The sequence below is a fragment of the Mobula birostris genome, chromosome 22 (assembly GCF_030028105.1).
Source record: "Mobula birostris isolate sMobBir1 chromosome 22, sMobBir1.hap1, whole genome shotgun sequence".
NCBI lineage: Eukaryota > Metazoa > Chordata > Chondrichthyes > Myliobatiformes > Myliobatidae > Mobula > Mobula birostris.
In genome coordinates, this window is record NC_092391.1 from 53533226 (window position 1) to 53559470 (window position 26245).

General features: G+C 50.5%; 1 protein-coding gene across 2 annotated transcripts in view; it reads left to right on the forward strand.

The window, feature by feature from the left end:
- stx2b (syntaxin 2b) overlaps positions 1–26245 on the forward strand; it is a 126162-nt gene that overhangs the window by 71743 nt on the left and 28174 nt on the right. For both annotated transcript variants that reach the window (XM_072240782.1, XM_072240783.1), the window contains exons 7-8: positions 2628–2701; positions 7030–7167. In XM_072240782.1, the coding sequence (XP_072096883.1) occupies positions 2628–2701; positions 7030–7167 (212 nt within the window). The remainder of the gene's footprint in view (positions 1–2627; positions 2702–7029; positions 7168–26245) is intronic.

Below are 26245 nucleotides of genomic sequence, written 5' to 3' on the forward strand. Positions count from 1 at the left end.
ATCTGACAGAGGTTTACAAGATTATGACAGGCAGAGATAGACGGTATCTATTTCCCAGGCTTGAAATGTCTAATACTTGAAGGCATGCATTGAAGGTGAGGGGGGATCATTTCAAAGGAGATGTGAGGGGCAAGTTTTTTTTACACAGTAAGTGGTGGCTGGTGGTAGAGGCAGATAGATTAGGGACTTTTAAGAATGGAGAGAAATGGACCTTTTGTAGGCAGAAGAGATTAGTTAGCTATTTGATTATTAATTTAATTGCTTCAGCATAACATTGTGGGCTGAAGGGCCTGGTCCTATGCTTTATGTTCTAATGTGCTGGGGGCAGCCAGCAAGTGTTGCCACACATTCTAGCACTAACATAGTACGTCCATTGTACTTAGCAGGACAGCGGCAGTAACGAGAACAAAGGCAAAACAATCTTTCTCTCTCTCCTCTCCCCTCCTCTCCCCTCCCCTCCCCTCCCCTCCCCTCTTCTTTCATTTATTCCATGAAGGGAGAGTCCTGATGAAGGCTCTCAGCCTGAAATGTTGACTGTTCATTTCCCCCCATGGTTGCTGCCAGACCTGCTGAGTTCCTGCTCAATGTTGCTCGTAGGGCCAGATTTGCATGGGACACATCGGGACAAAGCTAGAATAAAGATCAGATCACTGTATCCTTCTACTATTTCTACATGTTCTGCTTGTTGACATTCTAGTGATTTGGGCTGTGACCTTGATTTTTAAAGATACTGTCAGCTTCTTTGTAACTCGTTTCTCGAAAGGAAATGGAGGAAGTCACTTTAAGCTAGTCTGAGCGTGCTTCTTCAGACACAGAGTCACAGAAAACTGCAGCTCAGAAGCAGGCCCTTCCACTCCTCTAGTCCATGCTGATCCATTATGTGCTTAGTCTCATTGACCTGCACCAGAACCATACCCCTCCCATTCATCTACCTATCCAAACTTCTCTTCAGTGTTGTAATCTAACCTGCAGCTGCCAGGCATTAGCAGCTCGTTCCATGCTCGCCCCGCCCTTTCAGTGAAGAAGTTCTTAAACATTTCACTCTTACCTTAACTCATGACCTCCAATTCTAGTCTCACGCAACCTCGGTGGAAAAAGCCTGCTTGCATTTACCCTGTCTATACCTTTCATAATTTTGTATACCACTATCAAATCTCCCTTCATTTTCCTGTGTTTCAGTGAATAAAGTCCTAACCTATTCAATCTTTCCCTAAACTCAGGCCCTCAGGCCCTGGCAACATCATTGGATGTCATGGTATCGTAGCGGTTAGCGTTTCATTATTCTAGCTCAGCGTATTCCAAAGTTCGGTGTTCAATTCTGTCACCATTCTGTAAGGAGTCTCTGTACATCCTCCCCGTGGAACACGAGCTTTCCCTGGGTGCTCCCTTTTCCTCCCACAGTCCAAAAACGTACCGGATAGGTTAATTGGTCATTGTAAACTGTCCCTTGGTTAGGTTAGGATTAAATTGTGGGTTGCAGGAGCGGCATGGCTTGAAGGCCTGGAAAGATCTACTTTGCACTGCACCAGTTGATAAATAAATAAAATGTCTCTGTACTCTTTCAATCTTACTTAAATCCTTCCTGTTGGTAGATGACCAAAACTGCACTCAATACTCCAAGTTAGGCTTCACCAACGTCTTATCCAACTTCAACAAGACATCCCAACTCCTGTACTCAGTACATTGATTTATGAAGGCCATTGTCTCCTGCATGAAATCCTGATGCAGGGTGTTGACCCAAACATGTCCAGTTCCTCAGACGCTGAGTTCCCTGAGCAGTTACATTTTGCTCCTTGCCCCTGGGTTTAGTGCTGGGTGCTGACGGATGTGATTGTTGGGAAATTGTGCTACAAGCCAGTAGTGAATCTATCCATGGGGCCCTCCATTGGTCAGGGTCAACCATGGTTGTTGCATCGTCATCGTCTACGTTTGCTACGCAAGCCAGGGCAGTATAATATCGAGAGCAAGCTGTTGCCCGTGTAGCTAGCTTCCCCTCTCCAGGCAGCTGATAATTCCAAAGGAATGGCAGAGACATGGAGTTGCCAGTCAGCACTGAACTCACTGTGGAATGCCTTAGGGTCTAGTTCTGAATGCTTCCCTCAGGGTTTACTCACAGCACCTTCCCCATGAGTGGGTGTAGTCACAAGGTAGTGGAGGTTTGAGATCAGAGTTTTCCTTCTAAATGAGCTGCCAACCACGGCTGACAAGCCCCATCTGCCTGAAGTGACTGGTTTTAAGGCACCGGTAACCTGCCTTTGCCCCTCCTCTTGTCAGTAGAAATGTTCCGTTGGGCTTAGTAGCTAAGCCACACATGCAGGCCAGGAGATTGTTTGAGATGCACAGTATTGAGAGCATTTAATAGTAGTGGGAGCTTATCTCCATTACTACCTCCACCTATAACAAACTGAAGGAACGAATCTATGGGTGGGACCGTCATTACTTCCAAAGCTTGTTGGGCAGCCATAGGAAGATACTGGATGAAGACAGGTTGGGGGTATGGGGTGACTGATTTGCTGTTCCCTGCTGAAGTATATTGATTTACTCTCAATCACCTGGTGTTTCAGGGAGGGAAAATTGTTCAACAAGGGTCAACAGTCAATGAACTGTTTTCTGCTTTTCTTCAACAGCTGGGAGGACAACCACAGACGATGAGCTGGAAGAGATGCTGGAGAGCGGTAACCCGTCTATTTTCACATCCGATGTACGCAGACACCTCCATTGCCCCTACGTTTTGTAGAGAGCACAATTTAACAATGTGACCCAGTGTTGTGATCCAGAACCTTACTGCGGAGCTCCTGTCTCCTGTTCTCTCCTCCTGCCCCTGCTGGGTACCCTCATCTCTAAACCGAAGGGTTTTGTGTTCAGACCCCACCCTGAGAATTCGCAACATCCTTCTGACAAAAGCTCCCAAGGTAGTCATGGATACAACATGAATACAGGCCATTCAGCCCACCAAAGCAGTGCTAACTGTCAACTACTGGCCCTGAACCAATCCCACTATATTCCACCCAGATTAGGACCAGATGGCACAGCATCAGAACAGAAGTATGTCCCTTTAGGACAGAGATGAGATATTTCTTTAGCCAGAAGGCAGTGAATCTGATAATTTATTGACACGGACATCTGTGGATGCCAACTTACTTGCTGCCCGTTACACCACTGGCATATAGAATTCTGCATCTCTGGCGGTGTTCAAGGTTTCCTCCATCATGTCAGTAGCTTCCTGTCAGTTTTCACTACTGTCAGTCATGCAAGTCCCAGGTGGAGATTCAGGAGTACTGTTGCACTCAGATATAGAAGGATTCTTCATTGCTGTTTCTGTAACTATTCTGTTTGACCAGTCATGGTTGTTAGCCCTGAGCTGAACCTGGAGGACCAGTGGACCCTCTTAGTCGGACCTGTTTGGCATGGGTGACCCTACCAGGAGCCAAAGCATAAAGCCCTGACTCCAGCCAGCATAGCTCTCCGGGTCATTGAGGCACACAAGCCTCCAAACCTACCGACAAGGTTGTGGTCCTCTCGGAAATGTGGAGTTCAAGTCATTGTCTATATTTAAGGTGGAGGTTGATAGGTTCTTGATTAGTCAGGGTGTCAAAGGTTACAGGGAGAAGGCAGGAGGATGGAATTGGGAGGGAAAATAAGTCAGCTATGATAGAATGGTGAAGCAGACTCATTGGGACAAATGGACTAATTCTGCTCCTATGTCTTATGGTCTATCTGCCTCTGATACTACCAACACTGGAGAAGTTAATGGCCAATTAACCCAGCAACCTGCAGGACCAAATGATCTTTTGGAGAAGGTAATGAATCTGGGCCTCCACATCCTGTCTGAAGTGGGGTTCAGCGACCCCCCCCCCCCCCCACCCCGGCCACAGGCTTAAGGGTGAGAAGCCTGTGGTCCATCTTCCTTACATTCATATACCAATCTAAGAGTCTCTAAGGTATTTGTCTCTACCACCACACCAGGCAGTGCATTCCAGGTATCCCACACTCTGAGTTAAAAAAAACTTACCCCTCACATCTCCTTGAATCTACCCCCTCTCACTGTCAATGCACGCTCTCTGGTATTGGACATTTCAACCCTGGAAACAGATTCTCTCTGTCCACTCTATCTCTGCCTCTCATAATCTTGTAAACCTCTATCACATCTCCCCTCAGCCTCCACCACTCCAGGGAAAACAACCCAAATTTGTCCAGCCTCTTGTGATAGCATATTGTGATACCAGGCAGCATCCTGGTAAATCTCTTCTGCACCCTCACCAAAACCTCAACATTCTTCCTATAGTGGGATGACTAGATCTGTATGCAATACCCCTGATGTGGCCTAACCAGAATTTTATAAAGTTGACTTTTGAACTCAGTGCCTCAACTAATAAAAACAAGCATTCCATAAGCCTTCGTAACCACCTTATGGGCTGTGCAGCCACTTTAAGGAGCAATGAACTTGGATTACAAGATCTCTGCTCAGCAACAATGTTAACGATTTTAAACAGTGTACTGTCTGCTTACATTTGCCCTACTAAGGTGCAACACCTCACATTTATTTGGGTTAATCGTTATCTCCAAATAACTAAATAAATTACAAAATAATAGAGTGAGACAAAAGAAACAATGAGATGGTATTGATGGGTTGATGGATAGTTCAGAAATCTGATGGCGGAGAGAAAGAAGTGTATTTTATCCAGAGATACAGCACGGTAACAGGCATTCCAGTGCTGCCCAATTATACCCATGTGACCAATTAACCTACTAACCCATACGTCTTTGGACTGTGGGAGGAAACCAGAGCATGCAGAGGAAACCCACACAGTTGCAAGGAAAATGTACAAACTCCTTACAGACAGCGGTGGGAATTGACCCATTGTTGGTGCTGTAACAACATTATGCTAACGCTGTACTATCGGATCACCCATAAGCTGATCCTGTATTGTTGAGTGTGGGTCTTCAAACTTCCTGTACTCCTCACCAGTGTTAGTAACAGGAAGAAGGCATGTCCTGGATGGTGAGGGTCCTTGGTGATGAATGCCTTCTTGAGGATGTCCGTGATGGTGGGGAGGGTTTGTATGTGATGGAGCTGGCTGTCTACAGCCCTCTGCAACCTCTTGTGATCTTGTGCAGCCTCCATACCAGATGGTGATGCAACTGGTCAGAGTGCTCTCCACCATACCTTTGTGGAAATTTGCTGGAGTCTTTGGTGAAATGCTATGTTCCTCAAATATCTAATGAAGAAGAGCTGCTGGCTTGTCGCCTTTGTGATTACATCAATGTGTTGGGCTCAGGATAAATCCTCAGCGACGTTGATGCCCAGGAACTTAAAACTGCTCACCCTTTCCACTGCTGACTGTAATTAAATTATACTGGAAGCTGCAGACAATTATTTTGTCAATGCTTTCATAATTTTATTCATCTCTGTTAAGCCTCGTTATTCCAAAGAAAAAGCTGAGGCTCTATAAGGCAACAGTGGAGTATTGTGAGCAGATTTGAGCCCCATACCTAAGAATGGATGTGCTGGCATTAGAGTGAGTCTAGAGGAGATTTATAAGAATGATCCAGGGAATGAAAGGGTCAATGTATGAGGAGCGCTTGATGGCTCTGGGCCTGTACTTGAGGTTAGAAGAATGAGGGAGGGATATCATTGAAAGGCCGGGATAGAGAAGACTTAAGATATTTCCTATAGTGGGTGAGTCTAGGACCAGAGGACCCAACTCAGAATAGAGGGACGTCATTCAGAACAAAGATGAAGAGGGATTTCTTTAGCCAGAGGTGGTGAATCTGTGGAATTCATTGCACAGAAGGCTGTGGAGGTCAAGTTACTGGGTATACTTAAAGCGGAGGTTGATAGGTTCTTGATTTGTCAGGGCATCAGAGGTTATGGGGAGAATATATCAGCCATGATGGAATGGTGGAGCAGACTCGATGGGCCAATAATTCTGCTCCTATGTCTTATGGTCTAAAACACATTCAGCCTAGCCAGCCACTGCAGTGTGGTGACAGTCTACACAACATCTGGGGCTGAACCAGTGTCATTTACACTGTGAGCTTCTGCCTCCCACGACAGGGCAGAGCTCTGATCCGCCTGTGGGTGAACTCGAATTGGGTCCTGCACTGTCCTTCTCCCTGGAACAATGGAAAAGCCAACTCCGCCCTGGAATAACTGGGGGAAGGAAGGAGTTAGAATTCCTGAATGGTGCAGAGTTCATTAACACAAGAGATTCTGCTCTGCAGGTACTGGAAATCCAGAGCAGCACACACAAAATGCTGGAGGAACTCGGCAGGTCAGGCAACGTCTATGAAATGAGGCCTTTCATCAGGGCTGGAAAGGCCAGAATAAGGTGGTGGGGGAGGAGTACCAGCTGGCAGGTGGAAGACGAGGCCGGATCAAGGGGAAGGTGGGTCGGGGAGGGGAATGAAGTAAAGAGCTGGGAGGTGTTGGTGGAAAAGGTAAAGGGTTGGGGAAGAATGAGTCGAATAAGAGAGGAGAGTGGGCCATGGGAGAAAGAGGAAGGGAACCAGAGGGAAGTGATACGGGTTCGAAGGTGGTAGGTGAGACCAGGTCAGGGGGAAGATAGGTGGATGTGAGAGAGAGGTCGGTGAGGGAGGGAGTTTGAATTGAGAAACTGGGGTGTGGGGGTAACAGGTAGAAGAGGTAAAGGGCTGAAGAAGGAATCTGATAGAAGAGGACAGTGGACTGTGGGTGAAAGGGAAGAAAGAGAGGGAACCAGAGGGGGGTGATAGGTAGGTGAAAAGAGAAGGGATGAGAGGATGGGGAATGAAAAAAAGAGGAGGAGGGAGGAGGGGAGAAATTACCAGAAGTTAGAGAAATCAATGTTCATGCCATCAGGTTGGAGGTACCCAGACAAAATATGAGGTGTTGCTTCTCCAACCTGAGTTTGGTCTCATCATGGTAGTAGAGGAGGCCATGGACTGACATGTCAGAATGGGAAGTCGAATTTAAATGGGTGGCCACCAAGAATTCTGCCTTCTGCGGCGGACAGAGCAAAGTCATCTTCTTCATTTGTATCTTCACAGATCATATCAGACACTCAGATCACCCGGCAGGCACTGAACGAGATTGAGTCACGGCACAAGGACATCATGAAGCTGGAAGCAAGTATACGGGAGCTGCACGATATGTTCGTGGACATGGCGATGTTAGTCGAGCAACAGGTGGAGTATTTTTCAGAGTGAAGTGGTCAATCCCAGTGTTAATTATGCAGTTGTTAGCGTGCTTAAGCCTGTTGTCAGCACATATCGAGGAGCAGTGCTCAAATGAATCAGTCACTGTAAGGGGGGAATGGAGTGTCTGAAAGTCAAAATTTATTATCAAAGTGTGTATATGTTACCATATGCTACCTTGAGGTTCATCTTCTTACAGGCATTCACAGGAAAATGAAGATGTACAGTTGAATTTTATTGAAATTTATAAAGACAGGCAAACAACCGATGTGCAAAAGAAGGCAAACTGACCAAGTAAAAACTATTGAGAACATCAGTTGTTAAGAGAACTTGAAAGTGAGTCTGTAGGTTGTGGGATCAGTTCAGAGTTATGGTGAGTGAAGTTATCCACGCTGGCTCAGGAGTCTGAGGGTTAAGGGGTAATAACTGTTCCTGATCCTGGTGGCGTGCCCGATGGTAGTAGCGAGAAGACAGCATGACCTGGATGAGGGGCCCTGATGAAGGATGCTGCTTTCCTGTGGCAGCACCCCATGTAAGTGTGCTCAGTGGTGGGGAGGGTTTTGCCTGTGATGGACTGGGCTGAATCCACTAGTTCTTGCAGACTCTTCCATTCCTGGGTGCTGGTGTTTCCATACCAAGCCATAATCCAACCAGTCAGGATATTCTCCATTGTGTCCATCTTCAGAAGTTTTTCAGAGTTTTTGGTGACATGCCAAATCTATGCAAGCTTCTGAGAAACTCGAGATCACCCCTCACCAGCTGTCTCTGAGACACCTTAGACTTCACCCCTCACCAGCTGTATCTGAGACACGTATGACTTCAGCCCTCACCAGCTGTCTGTGAGACACCTTAGACTTCACCCCTCACCAGCTGTCTGTGAGATACCTTAGACTTCACCCCTCATCAGCTATCTGAGACACCTTAGACTTCACCCCTCACCAGCTGTCTCTGAGACACCTTCGACTTCACTCCTCACCAGCTGTCTCTGAGACATCATAGACTTCACCCCTCACCAGCTGTCTTTGAGACACCTTAGACTTCACCCCTCACCAGCTGTCTCTGAGACACCTTAGACATCACCCCTCACCAGCTGTCTGAGACAACTCAGACATCACCCCTCACCAGCTGTCTGAGACACCTTAGACTTCACCCCTCACCAGCTGTCTGTGAGATACATTAGACTTCACCCCTCACCAGCTGTCTGTGAGACACCTTAGACTTCACCCCTCACCAGCTGTCTCTGAGACACCTTAGACTTCATCCCTCACCAGCTGTCTATGAGACACCTTAGACTTCACCCCTCACAAGCTGGCTGTGAGACACCTTAGACTTCACTCCTCACCAACTGTCTGAGACACCTTAGACTTCACCCCTCACCAGCTGTCTGTGAGACACCTTAGACTTCACCCCTCACCAGCTGTCTCTGAGACACCTTAGACTTCACCCCTCACCAGCTGTCTGAGATACCTTAGACTTCACCCCTCACCAGCTGTCTCTGTGACTCCTTAGACTTCACCCCTCACCAGCTGTCTCTGAGACACATTAGACTTCACCCCTCACAAGATGGCTGTGAGACACCTTAGACTTCACTCCTCACCAACTGTCTGAGACACCTTAGACTTCACCTCTCACCAGCTGTCTGTGAGACACCTTAGACTTCACCCCTCACCAGCTGTCTGTGAGACATCTTAGACTTCACCCCTCACCAGCTGTTTCTGAGACCCCTTAGACTTCACTCCTCACCAGCTGTCTGTGAGACATCTTAGACTTCACCCCTCACCAGCTGTTTCTGAGACACCTCAGACTTCACCCCTCACCAGCTGTCTCTGAGACACCTTAGACTTCACCTCTCACCAGCTGTCTGTGCGACACCTTAGACTTCACTCCTCAGCAGCTGTCTGAGACACCTTAGACTTCAGCCCTCACCAGCTGGCTGTGAGACACCTTAAACTGCACCCCTCACCAGCTGTCTGTGAGACACCTTAGACTTCACCCCTCACCAGCTGTCTCTGAGACACCTTAGACTTCACCCCTCACAAGATGGCTGTGAGACACCTTAGACTTCACTCCTCACCAGCTGTCTGTGAGACACCTTAGATTTCACCCCTCACCAGCTGTCTCTGAGACACCTTAGACTTCACCCCTCACCAGCTGTCTCTGAGACACCTTAGACTTCACCCCTCACAAGATGGCTGTGAGACACCTTAGACTTAACTCCTCACCAACTGTCTGAGACACCTCAGACTTCACCCCTCACCAGCTGTCTGTGAGACATCTTAGACTTCACCCCTCACCAGCTGTCTCTGAGACACCTTAGACTTCACCCCTCACCAGCTGTCTGTGCGACACCTTAGATTTCACTCCTCAGCAGCTGTCTGAGACACCTTAGACTTCACTCCTCACCAGCTGTCTCTGAGACACCTTAGACTTCACTCCTCACCAGCTGTCTGAGACACCTGAGACTTCACCCCTCACCAGCTGTCTGAGACACCTTAGACTTCACCCCTCACCAGCTGTCTGTCAGAAACCTTAGACTTCACCCCTCACCAGCTGTCTCTGAGACACCTCAGACTTCATCCCTAACCAGCTGTCTGTGAGACACCTTAGACTTCATCCCTCACCAGCTGTCTGTGAGATACCTTTGAGTTCACCCCTCACAAGCTGGCTGTGAGACACCTTAGACTTCACTCCTCACCAACTCTCGGAGACATCTTAGACTTCACCCCTCACCAGCTGTCTGTGAGACACCTTAGACTTCACCCCTCACCAGCTGTCTGTGAGACACCTTAGACTTCACCCCTCACCAGCTGTCTGAGGCACCTTAGACTTCACCCCTCACCAGCTGTCGGAGACACCATAGACTTCCCTCCTCACCAGCTGTCTGAGACACCTTTGACTTCACCCCTCACCAGCTGTCTGTCAGAAACCTTACACTTCACCCCTCACCAGCTGTCTGTGAGACACCTTAAACTTCACCCCTCTCTAGCTGTCTGTCAGACATCTTAGACTTCACACCTCACCAGCTGTCTCTGAGACACCTTAGACTTCACCCCTCACAAGATGGCTGTGAGACACCTTAGACTTCACTCCTCACCAACTGTCTGAGACACCTTAGACTTCACCTCTCACCAGCTGTCTGTGAGACACCTTAGATTTCACCCCTCACCAGCTGTCTCTGAGACACCTTAGACTTCACCCCTCACAAGATGGCTGTGAGACACCTTAGACTTCACTCCTCACCAACTGTCTGAGACACCTTAGACTTCACCTCTCACCAGCTGTCTGTGAGACACCTCAGACTTCACCCCTCACCAGCTGTCTGTGAGACATCTTAGACTTCACCCCTCACCAGCTGTCTCTGAGACACCTTAGACTTCACCCCTCACCAGCTGTCTGTGCGACACCTTAGACTTCACTCCTCAGCAGCTGTCTGAGACACCTTAGACTTCAGCCCTCACCAGCTGTCTGTGAGACACCTTAGACTTCACCCCTCACCAGCTGTCTGAGACACCTCAGACTTCACTCCTCACCAGCTGTCTGAGACACCTTAGACTTCACCCCTCACCAGCTGTCTGAGACACCTTAGACTTCACTCCTCACCAGCTGTCTGAGACACCTTTGACGTCACCCCTCACCAGCTGTCTGTCAGAAACCTTAGACTTCACCCCTCACCAGCTGTCTCTGAGACACCTTAGACTTCATCCCTAACCAGCTGTCTGTGAGACACCTTAGACTTCATCCCTCACCAGCTGTCTGTGAGATACCTTTGAGTTCACCCCTCACAAGCTGGCTGTGAGACACCTTAGACTTCACTCCTCACCAACTCTCGGAGACATCTTAGACTTCACCCCTCACCAGCTGTCTGTGAGACACCTTAGACTTCACCCCTCACCAGCTGTCTGTGAGACACCTTAGACTTCACCCCTCACCAGCTGTCTGAGGCACCTTAGACTTCACCCCTCACCAGCTGTCGGAGACACCATAGACTTCACTCCTCACCAGCTGTCTGAGACACCTTTGACTTCACCCCTCACCAGCTGTCTGTCAGAAACCTTACACTTCACCCCTCACCAGCTGTCTGTGAGACACCTTAAACTTCACCCCTCTCCAGCTGTCTGTCAGACATCTTAGACTTCACACCTCACCAGCTGTCTCTGAGACACCTTAGATTTCACCTCTCACCAGCTGTCTGTGAGACACCTTAGACTTCACCCCTCACCAGCTGTCTGTCAGACATCTTAGATTCACCCCTCACCAGCTGTCTCTGAGACACCTTAGACTTCGCCCCTCACCAGCTGTCTGTGCGACACCTTAGACTTCACTCCTCAGCAGCTGTCTGAGACACCTTAGACTTCAGCCCTCACCAGCTGTCTGTGAGACACCTTAGACTTCACCCCTCACCAGCTGTCTGAGACACCTTAGACTTCACTCCTTACCAGCTGTCTGAGACACCTTAGACTTCACCCCTCACCAGCTGTCTGAGACACCTTTGACTTCACCCCTCACCAGCTGTCTGTCAGAAACCTTAGACTTCACCCCTCAACAGCTGTCTGAGATACCTTAGTCTTCACCACTCACCAGCTGTCTGTGAGACACCTTAGACTTCAGCCCTCAGCAGATGTCTGTGAGACACCTTAGACTTCACCCATCACCAGTTGTCACTGAGACACCTTAGACTTCACCCCTCACCAGCTGTCTGTGAGACACCTTAGACTTCACCTCTGACCAGCTGTCTGTGAGACACCTTAGACTTCACCCCTCACCAGCTGTCTGAGACACCTTAGACTTCACTCCTCACCAGCTGTCTCTGAGACACCTTAGACTTCACCCCTCACCAGCTGTCTCTGAGACACCTCAGACTTCACCCCTCACCAGCTGTCTGAGATACCTTAGACTTCACCCCTCACCAGCTGTCTCTGAGACACTTTAGACTTCACCCCTCACTAGCTGTCTGTGAGACACCTTAGACTTCACCCCTCACCAGCTGTCTTGAGACACCTTAGACTTCACTCCTCACCAGCTGTCTCTGAGATACCTTAGACTTCACTCCTCACCAGCTTTCTCTGAGACACCTTAGACTTCACCCCTCACCAGCTGTCTGTGAGACACCTTAAACTTCGCCCCTCTCCAGCTGTCTGTGAGACATCTTAGACTTCACCCCTCACCAGCTGTCTGAGACACCTTAGACTTCACCCCTCACCAGCTGTCTCTGAGACACCTTAGACTTCACCCCTCACAAGATGTGTGTGAGACACCTTAGACTTCACTCCTCACCAACTGTCTGAGACACCTTAGACTTCACCTCTCACCAGCTGTCTGTGAGACATCTTAGACTTCACCCATCACCTGCTGTCTCTGAGACACCTTAGACTTCACTCCTCACCAGCTGTCTCTGAGACACCATAGACTTCACCCCTCACCAGCTGTCTCTGAGACACCATAGACTTTACCCCTCACCAGCTGGCTCTGAGACACCTTAGACTTCACCCCTCACCAGCTGTCCGTGAGACACCTTAGACTTCACCCCTCACCAGCTGTCTGAGACACCTGAGACTTCACCCCTCACCAGCTGTCTCTGAGACACCTTAGACTTCACCTCTCACCAGCTGTCTGTGCGACACCTTAGACTTCACTCCTCAGCAGCTGTCTGAGACACCTTAGACTTCAGCCCTCACCAGCTGTCTGTGAGACACCTTAGACTTCACCCCTCACCAGCTGTCTGAGACACCTTAGACCTCACCCCTCACAAGATGGCTGTGAGACACCTTAGACTTCACTCCTCACCAACTGTCTGAGACACCTTAGACTTCACCTCTCACCAGCTGTCTGTCAGAAACCTTAGACTTCACCCCTCACCAGCTGTCTGTGAGACACCTTAAACTTCACCCCTCACCAGCTGTCTGTGAGACACCTTAGACTTCACCCCTCACCAGCTGTCTTGAGACACCTTAGACTTCACTCCTCACCAGCTTTCTCTGATGCACCTTAGACTTCACCCCTCACCAGCTGTCTGTGAGACACCTTAAACTTAACCCCTCTCCAGCTGTCTGTCAGAAATCTTAGACTTCACCCCTCACCAGCTGTCTCTGAGACACCTTAGACTTCACCTCTCACCAGCTGTCTGTGAGACATCTTAGACTTCACCCATCACCAGCTGTCTCTGAGACACCTTAGACTTCACTCCTCACCAGCTGTCTGAGACACCTTAGACTTCACTCCTCACCAGCTGTCTGAGACACCTTTGACTTCACCCCTCACCAGCTGTCTGTCAGAAACCTTAGACTTCACCCCTCACCAGCTGTCTCTGAGACACCTCAGACTTCACTCCTCACCAGCTGTGAGACACCTTTGACTTCACCCCTCACCAGCTGTCTGTCAGAAACCTTAGACTTCACCCCTCAGCAGCTGTCTCTGAGACACCTTAGACTTCATCCTCAACAGCTGTATGAGAGACACCTTAGACTTCAGCCCTCAGCAGATGTCTGTGAGACACCTTAGACTTCACCCCTCACCAGCTGTCTGAGACACCTTAGACTTTACCCATCACCAGTTGTCACTGAGACACCTTAGACTTCACCCCTCACCAGCTGTCTGTGAGACACCTTAGACTTCACCTCTGACCAGCTGTCTGTGAGACACCTTAGACTTCACCCCTCACCAGCTGTCTGTCAGAAACCTTAGACTTCACCCCTCACCAGCTGTCTGTGAGACACCTTAAACTTCACCCCTCACCAGCTGTCTGTGAGACACCTTAGACTTCACCCCTCACCAGCTGTCTTGAGACACCTTAGACTTCACTCCTCACCAGCTTTCTCTGAGGCACCTTAGACTTCACCCCTCACCAGCTGTCTGTGAGACACCTTAAACTTAACCCCTCTCCAGCTGTCTGTCAGAAATCTTAGACTTCACCCCTCACCAGCTGTCTCTGAGACACCTTAGACTTCACCTCTCACCAGCTGTCTGTGAGACATCTTAGACTTCACCCATCACCAGCTGTCTCTGAGACACCTTAGACTTCACTCCTCACCAGCTGTCTGAGACACCTTAGACTTCACTCCTCACCAGCTGTCTGAGACACCTTTGACTTCACCCCTCACCAGCTGTCTGTCAGAAACCTTAGACTTCACCCCTCACCAGCTGTCTCTGAGACACCTCAGACTTCACTCCTCACCAGCTGTGAGACACCTTTGACTTCACCCCTCACCAGCTGTCTGTCAGAAACCTTAGACTTCACCCCTCAGCAGCTGTCTCTGAGACACCTTAGACTTCATCCTCAACAGCTGTATGAGAGACACCTTAGACTTCAGCCCTCAGCAGATGTCTGTGAGACACCTTAGACTTCACCCCTCACCAGCTGTCTGAGACACCTTAGACTTTACCCATCACCAGTTGTCACTGAGACACCTTAGACTTCACCCCTCACCAGCTGTCTGTGAGACACCTTAGACTTCACCTCTGACCAGCTGTCTGTGAGACACCTTAGACTTCACCCCTCACCAGCTGTCTGAGACACCTTAGACTTCACCCCTCACCAGCTGTCTCTGAGACACCTTAGACTTCACTCCTCACCAGCTGTCTCTGAGATACCTTAGACTTCACCCCTCACCAGCTGTCTCTGTGACTCCTTAGACTTCACCCCTCACCAGCTGTCTCTGAGATACCTTAGACTTCACTCCTCACCAGCTTTCTCTGAGACTCCTTAGACTTCACCCCTCACAAGATGGCTGTGAGACACCTTAGACTTCACTCCTCACCAGCTTTCTCTGAGACACCTTAGACTTCACCCCTCACAAGATGGCTGTGAGACACCTTAGACTTCACCTCTCACCAGCTGTCTGTCAGAAACCTTAGACTTCACCCCTCACCAGCTGTCTGTGAGACGCCTTAAACTTCACCCCTCACCAGCTGTCTGTGAGACACCTTAGACTTCACCCCTCACCAGCTGTCTTGAGACACCTTAGACTTCACTCCTCACCAGCTTTCTCTGAGGCACCTTAGACTTCACCCCTCACCAGCTGTCTGTGAGACACCTTAGACTTCACCTCTCACCAGCTGTCTGAGAGACATCTTAGACTTCACCCATCACCAGCTGTCTCTGAGACACCTTAGACTTCACTCCTCACCAGCTGTCTGAGACACCTTAGACTTCACTCCTCACCAGCTGTCTGAGACACCTTAGACTTCACTCCTCACCAGCTGTCTGAGACACCTTTGACTTCACCCCTCACCAGCTGTCTGTCAGAAACCTTAGACTTCACCCCTCAACAGCTGTCTCTGAGACACCTTAGACTTCACTCCTCACCAGCTGTGAGACACCTTTGACTTCACCCCTCACCAGCTGTCTGTCAGAAACCTTAGACTTCACCCCTCAGCAGCTGTCTCTGAGACACCTTTGACTTCATCCTCAACAGCTGTCTGAGAGACACCTTAGACTTCACCCCTCAACAGCTGTCTGACATACCTTAGTCTTCACCACTCACCAGCTGTCTGTGAGACACCTTAGACTTCAGCCCTCACCAGCTGTCTGAGACACCTTAGACTTCACCCATCACCAGTTGTCACTGAGACACCTTAGACTTCACCCCTCACCAGCTGTCTGTGAGACACCTTAGACTTCACCTCTGACCAGCTGTCTGTGAGACACCTTAGACTTCACCCCTCACCAGCTGTCTGAGACACCTTAGACTTCACCCCTCACCAGCTGTCTCTGAGACACCCTAGACTTCACTCCGCACCAGCTGTCTCTGAGACACCTTAGACTTCACCTCTCACCAGCTGTCTCTGAGACACCTTAGACTGCACCCCTCACCAGCTGTCTGAGATACCTTAGACTTCACCCCTCACCAGCTGTCTCTGTGACTCCTTAGACTTCACCCCTCACCAGCTGTCTTGAGACACCTTAGACTTCACTCCTCACCAGCTGTCTCTGAGATACCTTAGACTTCACTCCTCACCAGCTTTCTCTGAGACACCTTAAACTTCGCCCCTCTCCAGCTGTCTGTGAGACATCTTAGACTTCACCCCTCACCAGCTGTCTCTGAGACACCTTAGACTTCACCCCTCACCAGCTGTCTCTGAGACACCTTAGACTTCACCCCTCACAAGATGTGTGTGAGACACCTTAGACTTCACTCCTCACCAACTGTCTGAGACACCTTAGACTTCACCCCTCACCAGCTGTCTGAGACACCTTAGACATCACTCCTCACCAGCTGTCTGAGACACCTTAGACTTCACCCCTCACCAGTTGTCTTGAGACACCTTAGACTTCACTCCTCACCAGCTTTCTCTGAGGCACCTTAGACTTCACCCCTCACCAGCTGTCTGTGAGACAGCTTAAACTTCACCCCTCTCCAGCTGTCTGTCAGACATCTTAGACTTCACCCCTCACCAGCTGTCTCTGAGACACCTTAGACTTCACTCCTCACCAGCTTTCTCTGAGGCACCTTAGACTTCACCCCTCACCAGCTGTCTGTGAGACACCTTAAACTTAACCCCTCTCCAGCTGTCTGTCAGACATCTTACACTTCACCCCTCACCAGCTGTCTCTGAGACACCTTAGACTTCACCTCTCACCAGCTGTCTGTGAGACATCTTAGACTTCACCCATCACCAGCTGTCTCTGAGACACCTTAGACTTCACTCCTCACCAGCTGTCTGAGACACCTTAGACTTCACCCCTCACCAGCTGTCTGAGACACCTTAGACTTCACTCCTCACCAGCTGTCTGAGACACCTTTGACTTCACCCCTCACCAGCTGTCTGTCAGAAACCTTAGACTTCACCCCTCACCAGCTGTCTCTGAGACACCTTAGACTTCACTCCTCACCAGCTGTGAGACACCTTAGACTTCACCCCTCAGCAGCTGTCTCTGAGACACCTTAGACTTCATCCTGAACAGCTGTATGAGAGACACCTTAGACTTCACCCCTCAACAGCTGTCTGAGATACCTTAGTCTTCACCACTCACCAGCTGTCTGTGAGACACCTTAGACTTCAGCCCTCACCAGATGTCTGTGAGACACCTTAGACTTCACCCCTCACCAGCTGTCTGAGACACCTTAGACTTCACCCCTCACCAGCTGTCTGTGAGACACCTTAGACTTCACCTCTGACCAGCTGTCTGCGAGACACCTTAGACTTCACCCCTCACCAGCTGTCTGAGACACCTTAGACTTCACCCCTCACCAGCTGTCTCTGAGACACCTTAGACTTCACTCCTCACCAGCTGTCTCTGTGACTCCTTAGACTTCACCCCTCACCAGCTGTCTGTGAGACACCTTAAACTTCACCCCTCTCCAGCTGTCTGTGAGACACCTTAGACTTCACCCCTCACCAGCTGTCTCTGAGACACCTTAGACTTCACTCCTCACCGGCTGTCTGAGACACCTTAGACTTCACCCCTCACCAGCTGTCACTGAACACCCGAGACTTCACCCCTCGCCAGCTGTCTGTGAGACACCTTAGACTTCACTCCTCACCAGCTGTCTTGAGACACCTTAGACTTCACCCCTCACCAGCTGTCTCTGAACACCTTAGACTTCACCCCTCACCAGCTGTCTCTGAGACACCTTAGACTTCACCCCTCACCAGCTGTCTCTGAGACACCTTAGATTTCACCCCTCACCAGCTGTCTGAGACAGCATAGACTTCACCCATCACCAGCAGTCTCTGAGACACCTTAGACTTCACCCCTCACCAGCTGTCTCTGAGACACCTTAGACTTCATCCCTCACCAGGTGTCTCTGAGACACCTTAGACTTCACCCCTGACCAGCTATCTGAGACATCTTAGACTTCACCCCTCGCCAGCTGTCTCTGAGAAACCTTAGACTTCACTCCTCACGAGCTGTCTCTGAGACACCTTAAACTTCACCTCTCACCAAGTGTCTCTCAGACATATTAGACTTCACCCCTCACCAGCTGTCTGTCAGACACCTTAGACTTCACCCCTCACCAGCTGTCTGTGAGACACCTTAAACTTCACCCCTCTCCAGCTGTCTGTGAGACACCTTAGACTTCACCCCTCACCAGCTGTCTCTGAGACACCTTAGACTTCACTCCTCACCAGCTGTCTGAGACACCTTAGACTTCACCCCTCACCAGCTGTCTCTGAGAGACCTTAGACTTCATCCCTGACCAGCTGTCTGTGAGATACCTTTGAGTTCACCCCTCACAAGCTGGCTGTGAGACACCTTAGACTTCACCCCTCACCAGCTGTCTGAGACACCTTAGACTTCACTCTTCACCTGCTTTCTCTGAGACTCCTTACACTTCTCCCCTCACCAGCTGTCTCTGGGACACCTTAGACTTCACCCCTCACCAGCTGTCTGTGAGACACCTTAGACTTCACCCCTCACCAGCTGTCTGTGAGACACGTTAGACTTCACCCCTCACCAGCTGTCTCTGAGACACCTTAGACTTTACTCCTCACCAGCTGCCTCTGAGACACCTTAGACTTCACTCCTCACCAGCTGTCTCTGAGACACCATAGACTTCACCCGTCACCAGCTGTCTCTGAGACAGCTTAGATTTCACCCCTCACTAGCTGTCTCTGAGACATCTTCGACTTCACACCTCACCAGCTGTACGTGAGACACCTTAGACTTCGTCCCTCACCAGCTGTCTGTGAGACACCTTAGACTTCACTTCTCACCAGCAGTCTGAGACACCTTAGACTTCACCACTCACCAGCTGTCGCTGAGACACCTTAGATTTCACCCCTCACCAGCTGTCTGTGACACCTAAGACTTCACCCCTCACCAGCTGTGTGAGGCAGCCTAGAGTTCACCCCTCACCTGCTGTCTGAGACACCTTAGACTTCGCCCTCAACAGCTGTCTGAGAGACACCTTAGACTTCACCCCTCACAAGCTGGCTGTGAGACACCTTAGACTTCACTCCTCACCAACTGTCTGAGACATCTTAGACTTCAACCCTCACCAGCTGTCTGTGAGACACCTTAGACTTCACCCCTCACCAGCTGTCTGAGACACCTTAGACTTCTCCCCTCACCAGCTGTCTGTGGGACACCTTAGACTTCACTCTTCACCTGCTTTCTCTGAGACACCTTACACTTCTCCCCTCACCAGCTGTCTCTGGGACACCTTAGACTTCACCCCTCACCAGCTGTCTGTGAGACACCTTAAACTTCACCCCTCACCAGCTGTCTGTGAGACACGTTAGACTTCACCCCTCACCAGCTGTCTCTGAGACACCTTAGACTTTACTCCTCACCAGCTGCCTCTGAGACACCATAGACTTCACCCGTCACCAGCTGTCTCTGAGACACCTTAGATTTCACCCCTCACTAGCTGTCTCTGAGACATCTTCGACTTCACTTCTCACCAGCAGTCTGAGACACCTTAGAGTTCACCCCTCACCAGCTGTCTCTGAACACCTTAGACTTCACCCCTCACCAGCTGTCTCTGAGACACCTTAGACTTCACCCCTCACCAGCTGTCTCTGAGACACCTTAGATTTCACCCCTCACCAGCTGTCTGAGACAGCATAGACTTCACCCATCACCAGCAGTCTCTGAGACACCTTAGACTTCACCCCTCACCAGCTGTCTCTGAGACACCTTAGACTTCATCCCTCACCAGGTGTCTCTGAGACACTTTAGACTTCACCCCTGACCAGCTATCTGAGACATCTTAGACTTCACCCCTCGCCAGCTGTCTCTGAGACACCTTAGACTTCACTCCTCACGAGCTGTCTCTGAGACACCTTAAACTTCACCTCTCACCAAGTGTCTCTCAGACATCTTAGACTTCACCCCTCACCAGCTGTCTGTGAGACACCTTAGATTTCACCCCTCACCAGCTGTCTGTCAGACACCTTAGACTTCACCCCTCACCAGCTGTCTGTGAGACACCTTAAACTTCACCCCTCTCCAGCTGTCTGTGAGACACCTTAGACTTCACCCCTCACCAGCTGTCTCTGAGACACCTTAGACTTCACTCCTCACCAGCTGTCTGAGACACCTTAGACTTCACCCCTCACCAGCTGTCTCTGAGAGACCTTAGACTTCATCCCTGACCAGCTGTCTGTGAGATACCTTTGAGTTCACCCCTCACAAGCTGGCTGTGAGGCACCTTAGACTTCACTCCTCACCAACTGTCTGAGACATCTTAGACTTCACCCCTCACCAGCTGTCTGTGAGACACCTTAGACTTCACCCCTCACCAGCTGTCTGAGACACCTTAGACTTCTCCCCTCACCAGCTGTCTGTGGGACACCTTAGACGTCACTCTTCACCTGCTTTCTCTGAGACACCTTACACTTCTCCCCTCACCAGCTGTCTCTGGGACACCTTAGACTTCACCCCTCACCAGCTGTCTGTGAGACACCTTAGACTTCACCCCTCACCAGCTGTCTGTGAGACACGTTAGACTTCACCCCTCACCAGCTGTCTCTGAGACACCTTAGACTTCACTCCTCACCAGCTGTCTCTGAGACACCTTAGACTTCACCCCTCACCAGCTGTCTCTGAGACACCTTAGACTTCACCCCTCACCAGCTGTCTGTGAGACACCTTAGACTTCACCCCTCACCAGCTGTCTGAGACACCTTAGACTTCTCCCCTCACCAGCTGTCTGTGGGACACCTTAGACTTCACTCTTCACCTGCTTTCTCTGAGACACCTTACACTTCTCCCCTCACCAGCTGTCTCTGGGACACCTTAGACTTCACCCCTCACCAGCTGTCTGTGAGACACCTTAGACTTCACCCCTCACCAGCTGTCTGTGAGACACGTTAGACTTCACCCCTCACCAGCTGTCTCTGAGACACCTTAGACTTCACTCCTCACCAGCTGTCTCTGAGACACCATAGACTTCACCCGTCACCAGCTGTCTCTGAGACAGCTTAGATTTCACCCCTCACTAGCTGTCTCTGAGACATCTTCGACTTCACACCTCACCAGCTGTACGTGAGACACCTTAGACTTCGTCCCTCACCAGCTGTCTGTGAGACACCTTAGACTTCACTTCTCACCAGCAGTCTGAGACACCTTAGACTTCACCACTCACCAGCTGTCGCTGAGACACCTTAGATTTCACCCCTCACCAGCTGTCTGTGACACCTAAGACTTCACCCCTCACCAGCTGTGTGAGGCATCCTAGAGTTCACCCCTCACCTGCTGTCTGAGACACCTTAGACTTCGCCCTCAACAGCTGTCTGAGAGACACCTTAGACTTCACCCCTCACCAGCTGTCTCTGAGACACCTTAGACTTCATCCCTCACTAGCTGTCTGTGAGACACCTTTGAGTTCACCCCTCACAAGCTGGCTGTGAGACACCTTAGACTTCACTCCTCACCAACTGTCTGAGACATCTTAGAATTCAACCCTCACCAGCTGTCTGTGAGACACCTTAGACTTCTCCCCTCACCAGCTGTCTGTGGGACACCTTAGACTTCACTCTTCACCTGCTTTCTCTGAGACACCTTACACTTCTCCCCTCACCAGCTGTCTCTGGGACACCTTAGACTTCACCCCTCACCAGCTGTCTGTGAGACACCTTAAACTTCACCCCTCACCAGCTGTCTGTGAGACACCTTAAACTTCACCCCTCACCAGCTGTCTGTGAGACACGTTAGACTTCACCCCTCACCAGCTGTCTCTCAGACACCTTAGACTTTACTCCTCACCAGCTGCCTCTGAGACACCATAGACTTCACCCGTCACCAGCTGTCTCTGAGACACCTTAGATTTCACCCCTCACTAGCTGTCTCTGAGACATCTTCGACTTCACACCTCACCAGCTGTACGTAAGACACCTTAGACTTCATCCCTCACCAGCTTTCTGTGAGACACCTTAGACTTCACTTCCCACCAGCAGTCTGAGACACCTTAGACTTCACCACTCACCAGCTGTCGCTGAGACACCTTAGATTTCACCCCTCACCAGCTGTCTGTGACACCTAAGACTTCACCCCTCACCAGCTGTGTGAGGCACCCTAGAGTTCACCCCTCACCTGCTGTCTGAGACACCTTAGACTTCGCCCTCAACAGCTGTCTGAGAGACACCTTAGACTTTACCCTCAACAGCTGTCTGAGAGACACCTTAGACTTCACCCCTCACCAGCTGTCTGAGAGACCTTAGACTTCACCCCTCACCAGCTGTTTGTGAGACACCTTAGACTTCACCCCTCACCAGCTGTCTTTGAGACACATTAGACTTCACCCCTCGCCAGCTGTCTGAGACACCTTAGACTTCACTCCTCACCAGCTTTCTCTGAGACCCCTTAGACTTCACCCCTCACCAGCTGTCTGAGACACCTGAGACTTCTCCCCTCACCAACTGTGTCTGAGACACCTTAAGCTTCACTCCTCAACAGCTGGCTGAGATACCTTAGTCTTCACCACTCACCAGCTGTCTGTGAGACACCTTGGACTTCAGCCCTCACCAGATGTCTGTGAGACCCCTTAGACTTCACCCCTCACCAGCTGTCTCTGAGAGACCTTAGACTTCATCCCTGACCAGCTGTCTGTGAGATACCTTTGAGTTCACCCCTCACCAGCTGTCTGTGAGACACCTTAGACTTCACCCCTCACCAGCTGTCTGAGACACCTTAGACTTCTCCCCTCACCAGCTGTCTGTGGGACACCTTAGACTTCACTCTTCACCTGCTTTCTCTGAGACTCCTTACACTTCTCCCCTCACCAGCTGTCTCTGAGACAGCTTAGACTTCACTCCTCACGAGCTGTCTCTGAGACACCTTAAACTTCACCTCTCACCAAGTGTCTCTCAGACATCTTAGACTTCACCCCTCACCAGCTGTCTGTGAGACACCTTAGATTTCACCCCTCACCAGCTGTCTGTCAGACACCTTAGACTTCACCCCTCACCAGCTGTCTGTGAGACACCTTAAACTTCACCCCTCTCCAGCTGTCTGTGAGACACCTTAGACTTCACCCCTCACCAGCTGTCTCTGAGACACCTTAGACTTCACTCCTCACCAGCTGTCTGAGACACCTTAGACTTCACCCCTCACCAGCTGTCTCTGAGAGACCTTAGACTTCACCCCTCACCAGCTGTCTGTGAGACACCTTAGACTTCACCCCTCACCAGCTGTCTGTGGGACACCTTAGACTTCACTCTTCACCTGCTTTCTCTGAGACACCTTACACTTCTCCCCTCACCAGCTGTCTCTGGGACACCTTAGACTTCACCCCTCACCAGCTGTCTGTGAGACACCTTAGACTTCACACCTCACCAGCTGTACGTGAGACACCTTAGACTTCGTCCCTCACCAGCTGTCTGTGAGACACCTTAGACTTCACTTCTCACCAGCAGTCTGAGACACCTTAGACTTCACCACTCACCAGCTGTCGCTGAGACACCTTAGATTTCACCCCTCACCAGCTGTCTGTGACACCTAAGACTTCACCCCTCACCAGCTGTGTGAGGCATCCTAGAGTTCACCCCTCACCTGCTGTCTGAGACACCTTAGACTTCGCCCTCAACAGCTGTCTGAGAGACACCTTAGACTTCACCCCTCACCAGCTGTCTCTGAGACACCTTAGACTTCATCCCTCACTAGCTGTCTGTGAGACACCTTTGAGTTCACCCCTCACAAGCTGGCTGTGAGACACCTTAGACTTCACTCCTCACCAACTGTCTGAGACATCTTAGAATTCAACCCTCACCAGCTGTCTGTGAGACACCTTAGACTTCACCCCTCACCAGCTGTCTGAGACACCTTAGACTTCTCCCCTCACCAGCTGTCTGTGGGACACCTTAGACTTCACTCTTCACCTGCTTTCTCTGAGACACCTTACACTTCTCCCCTCACCAGCTGTCTCTGGGACACCTTAGACTTCACCCCTCACCAGCTGTCTGTGAGACACCTTAAACTTCACCCCTCACCAGCTGTCTGTGAGACACCTTAGACTTTACTCCTCACCAGCTGCCTCTGAGACACCATAGACTTCACCCGTCACCAGCTGTCTCTGAGACACCTTAGACTTCATCCCTCACCAGCTTTCTGTGAGACACCTTAGACTTCACTTCTCACCAGCAGTCTGAGACACCTTAGACTTCACCACTCACCAGCTGTCGCTGAGACACCTTAGATTTCACCCCTCACCAGCTGTCTGTGACACCTAAGACTTCACCCCTCACCAGCTGTGTGAGGCACCCTAGAGTTCACCCCTCACCTGCTGTCTGAGACACCTTAGACTTCGCCCTCAACAGCTGTCTGAGAGACACCTTAGACTTTACCCTCAACAGCTGTCTGAGAGACACCTTAGACTTCACCCCTCACCAGCTGTCTGAGAGACCTTAGACTTCACCCCTCACCAGCTGTTTGTGAGACACCTTAGACTTCACCCCTCACCAGCTGTCTTTGAGACACATTAGACTTCACCCCTCGCCAGCTGTCTGAGACACCTTAGACTTCACTCCTCACCAGCTTTCTCTGAGACCCCTTAGACTTCACCCCTCACCAGCTGTCTGAGACACCTGAGACTTCTCCCCTCACCAACTGTGTCTGAGACACCTTAAGCTTCACTCCTCAACAGCTGTCTGAGATACCTTAGTCTTCACCACTCACCAGCTGTCTGTGAGACACCTTGGACTTCAGCCCTCACCAGATGTCTGTGAGACCCCTTAGACTTCACCCCTCACCAGCTGTCTGAGACACCTTAGACTTCACCCCTCACCAGCTGTCTCCGAGAGACCTTAGACTTCATCCCTGACCAGCTGTCTGTGAGACACCTTTGAGTTCACCCCTCACAAGCTGGCTGTGAGACACCTTAGACTTCACTCCTCACCAACTGTCTGAGACATCTTAGACTTCACCCCTCACCAGCTGTCTGTGAGACACCTCAGACTTCACCCCTCACCAGCTGTCTGAGACACCTTAGACTTCTCCCCTCACCAGCTGTCTGTGGGACACCTTAGACTTCACTCTTCACCTGCTTTCTCTGAGACACCTTACACTTCTCCCCTCACCAGCTGTCTCTGGGACACCTTCGACTTCACCCCTCACCAGCTGTCTCTGAGACACATTCGACTTAACTCCTGACCAGCTGTCTGTGCGACACCTTAAACTTCACCCCTCACCAGCTGTCTGTGAGACACCTTAGACTTCACCCCTCACCAGCTGTCTCTGAGACACCTTAGACTTCACTCCTCACCAGCTGCCTGTGAGACACCTTAGACTTCACTCCTCACCAGCTGTCTCTGAGACACCATAGACTTCACCCCTCACCAGCTGTCTGAGAGACACGTTAGACTTCACCCTCAACAGCTGTCTGAGAGACACCTTAGACTTCACCCCTATCCAGCTGTCTGAGTGACCTTAGGCTTCACTCCTCACCAGCGATCTCTGAGACACCTTAGACTTCACCCCTCACCAGCTGTCTGAGACACCTGAGACTTCACCCCTCACCAACTGTGTCTGAGACACCTTAAACTTCACTCCTCACCAGCTGTCTCTGAGACACCTTAGACTTCACCCCTTACCAGCTGTCTGTGAGACACCTTAGACTTCGCCCCTCACCAGCTGTCTCTGAGACACCTTAGACTTCATCGCTAACCAGCTGTCTGTGAGACACCTTGGACTTCACACCTCACAAGCTGGCTGTGAGACACCTTAGACTTCACCCCTCACCAGCTGTCTGTGAGACACCTTAAACTTCACCCCTCTCCAGCTGTCTGTGAGACACCTTAGACTTCACCCCTCACCAGCTGTCTCTGAGACACCTTAGACTTCATCCCTCACCAGCTGTCTGTGAGACACCTTTGAGTTCACCCCTCACAAGCTGGCTGTGAGACACCTTAGACTTCACTCCTCACCAACTGTCTGAGACATCTTAGACTTCAACCCTCACCAGCTGTCTGTGAGACACCTTAGACTTCACCCCTCACCAGCTGTCTGAGACACCTTAGACTTCTCCCCTCACCAGCTGTCTGTGGGACACCTTAGACTTCACTCTTCACCTGCTTTCTCTGAGACACCTTACACTTCTCCCCTCACCAGCTGTCTCTGGGACACCTTAGACTTCACCCCTCACCAGCTGTCTGTGAGACACCTTAGACTTCACCCCTCACCAGCTGTCTC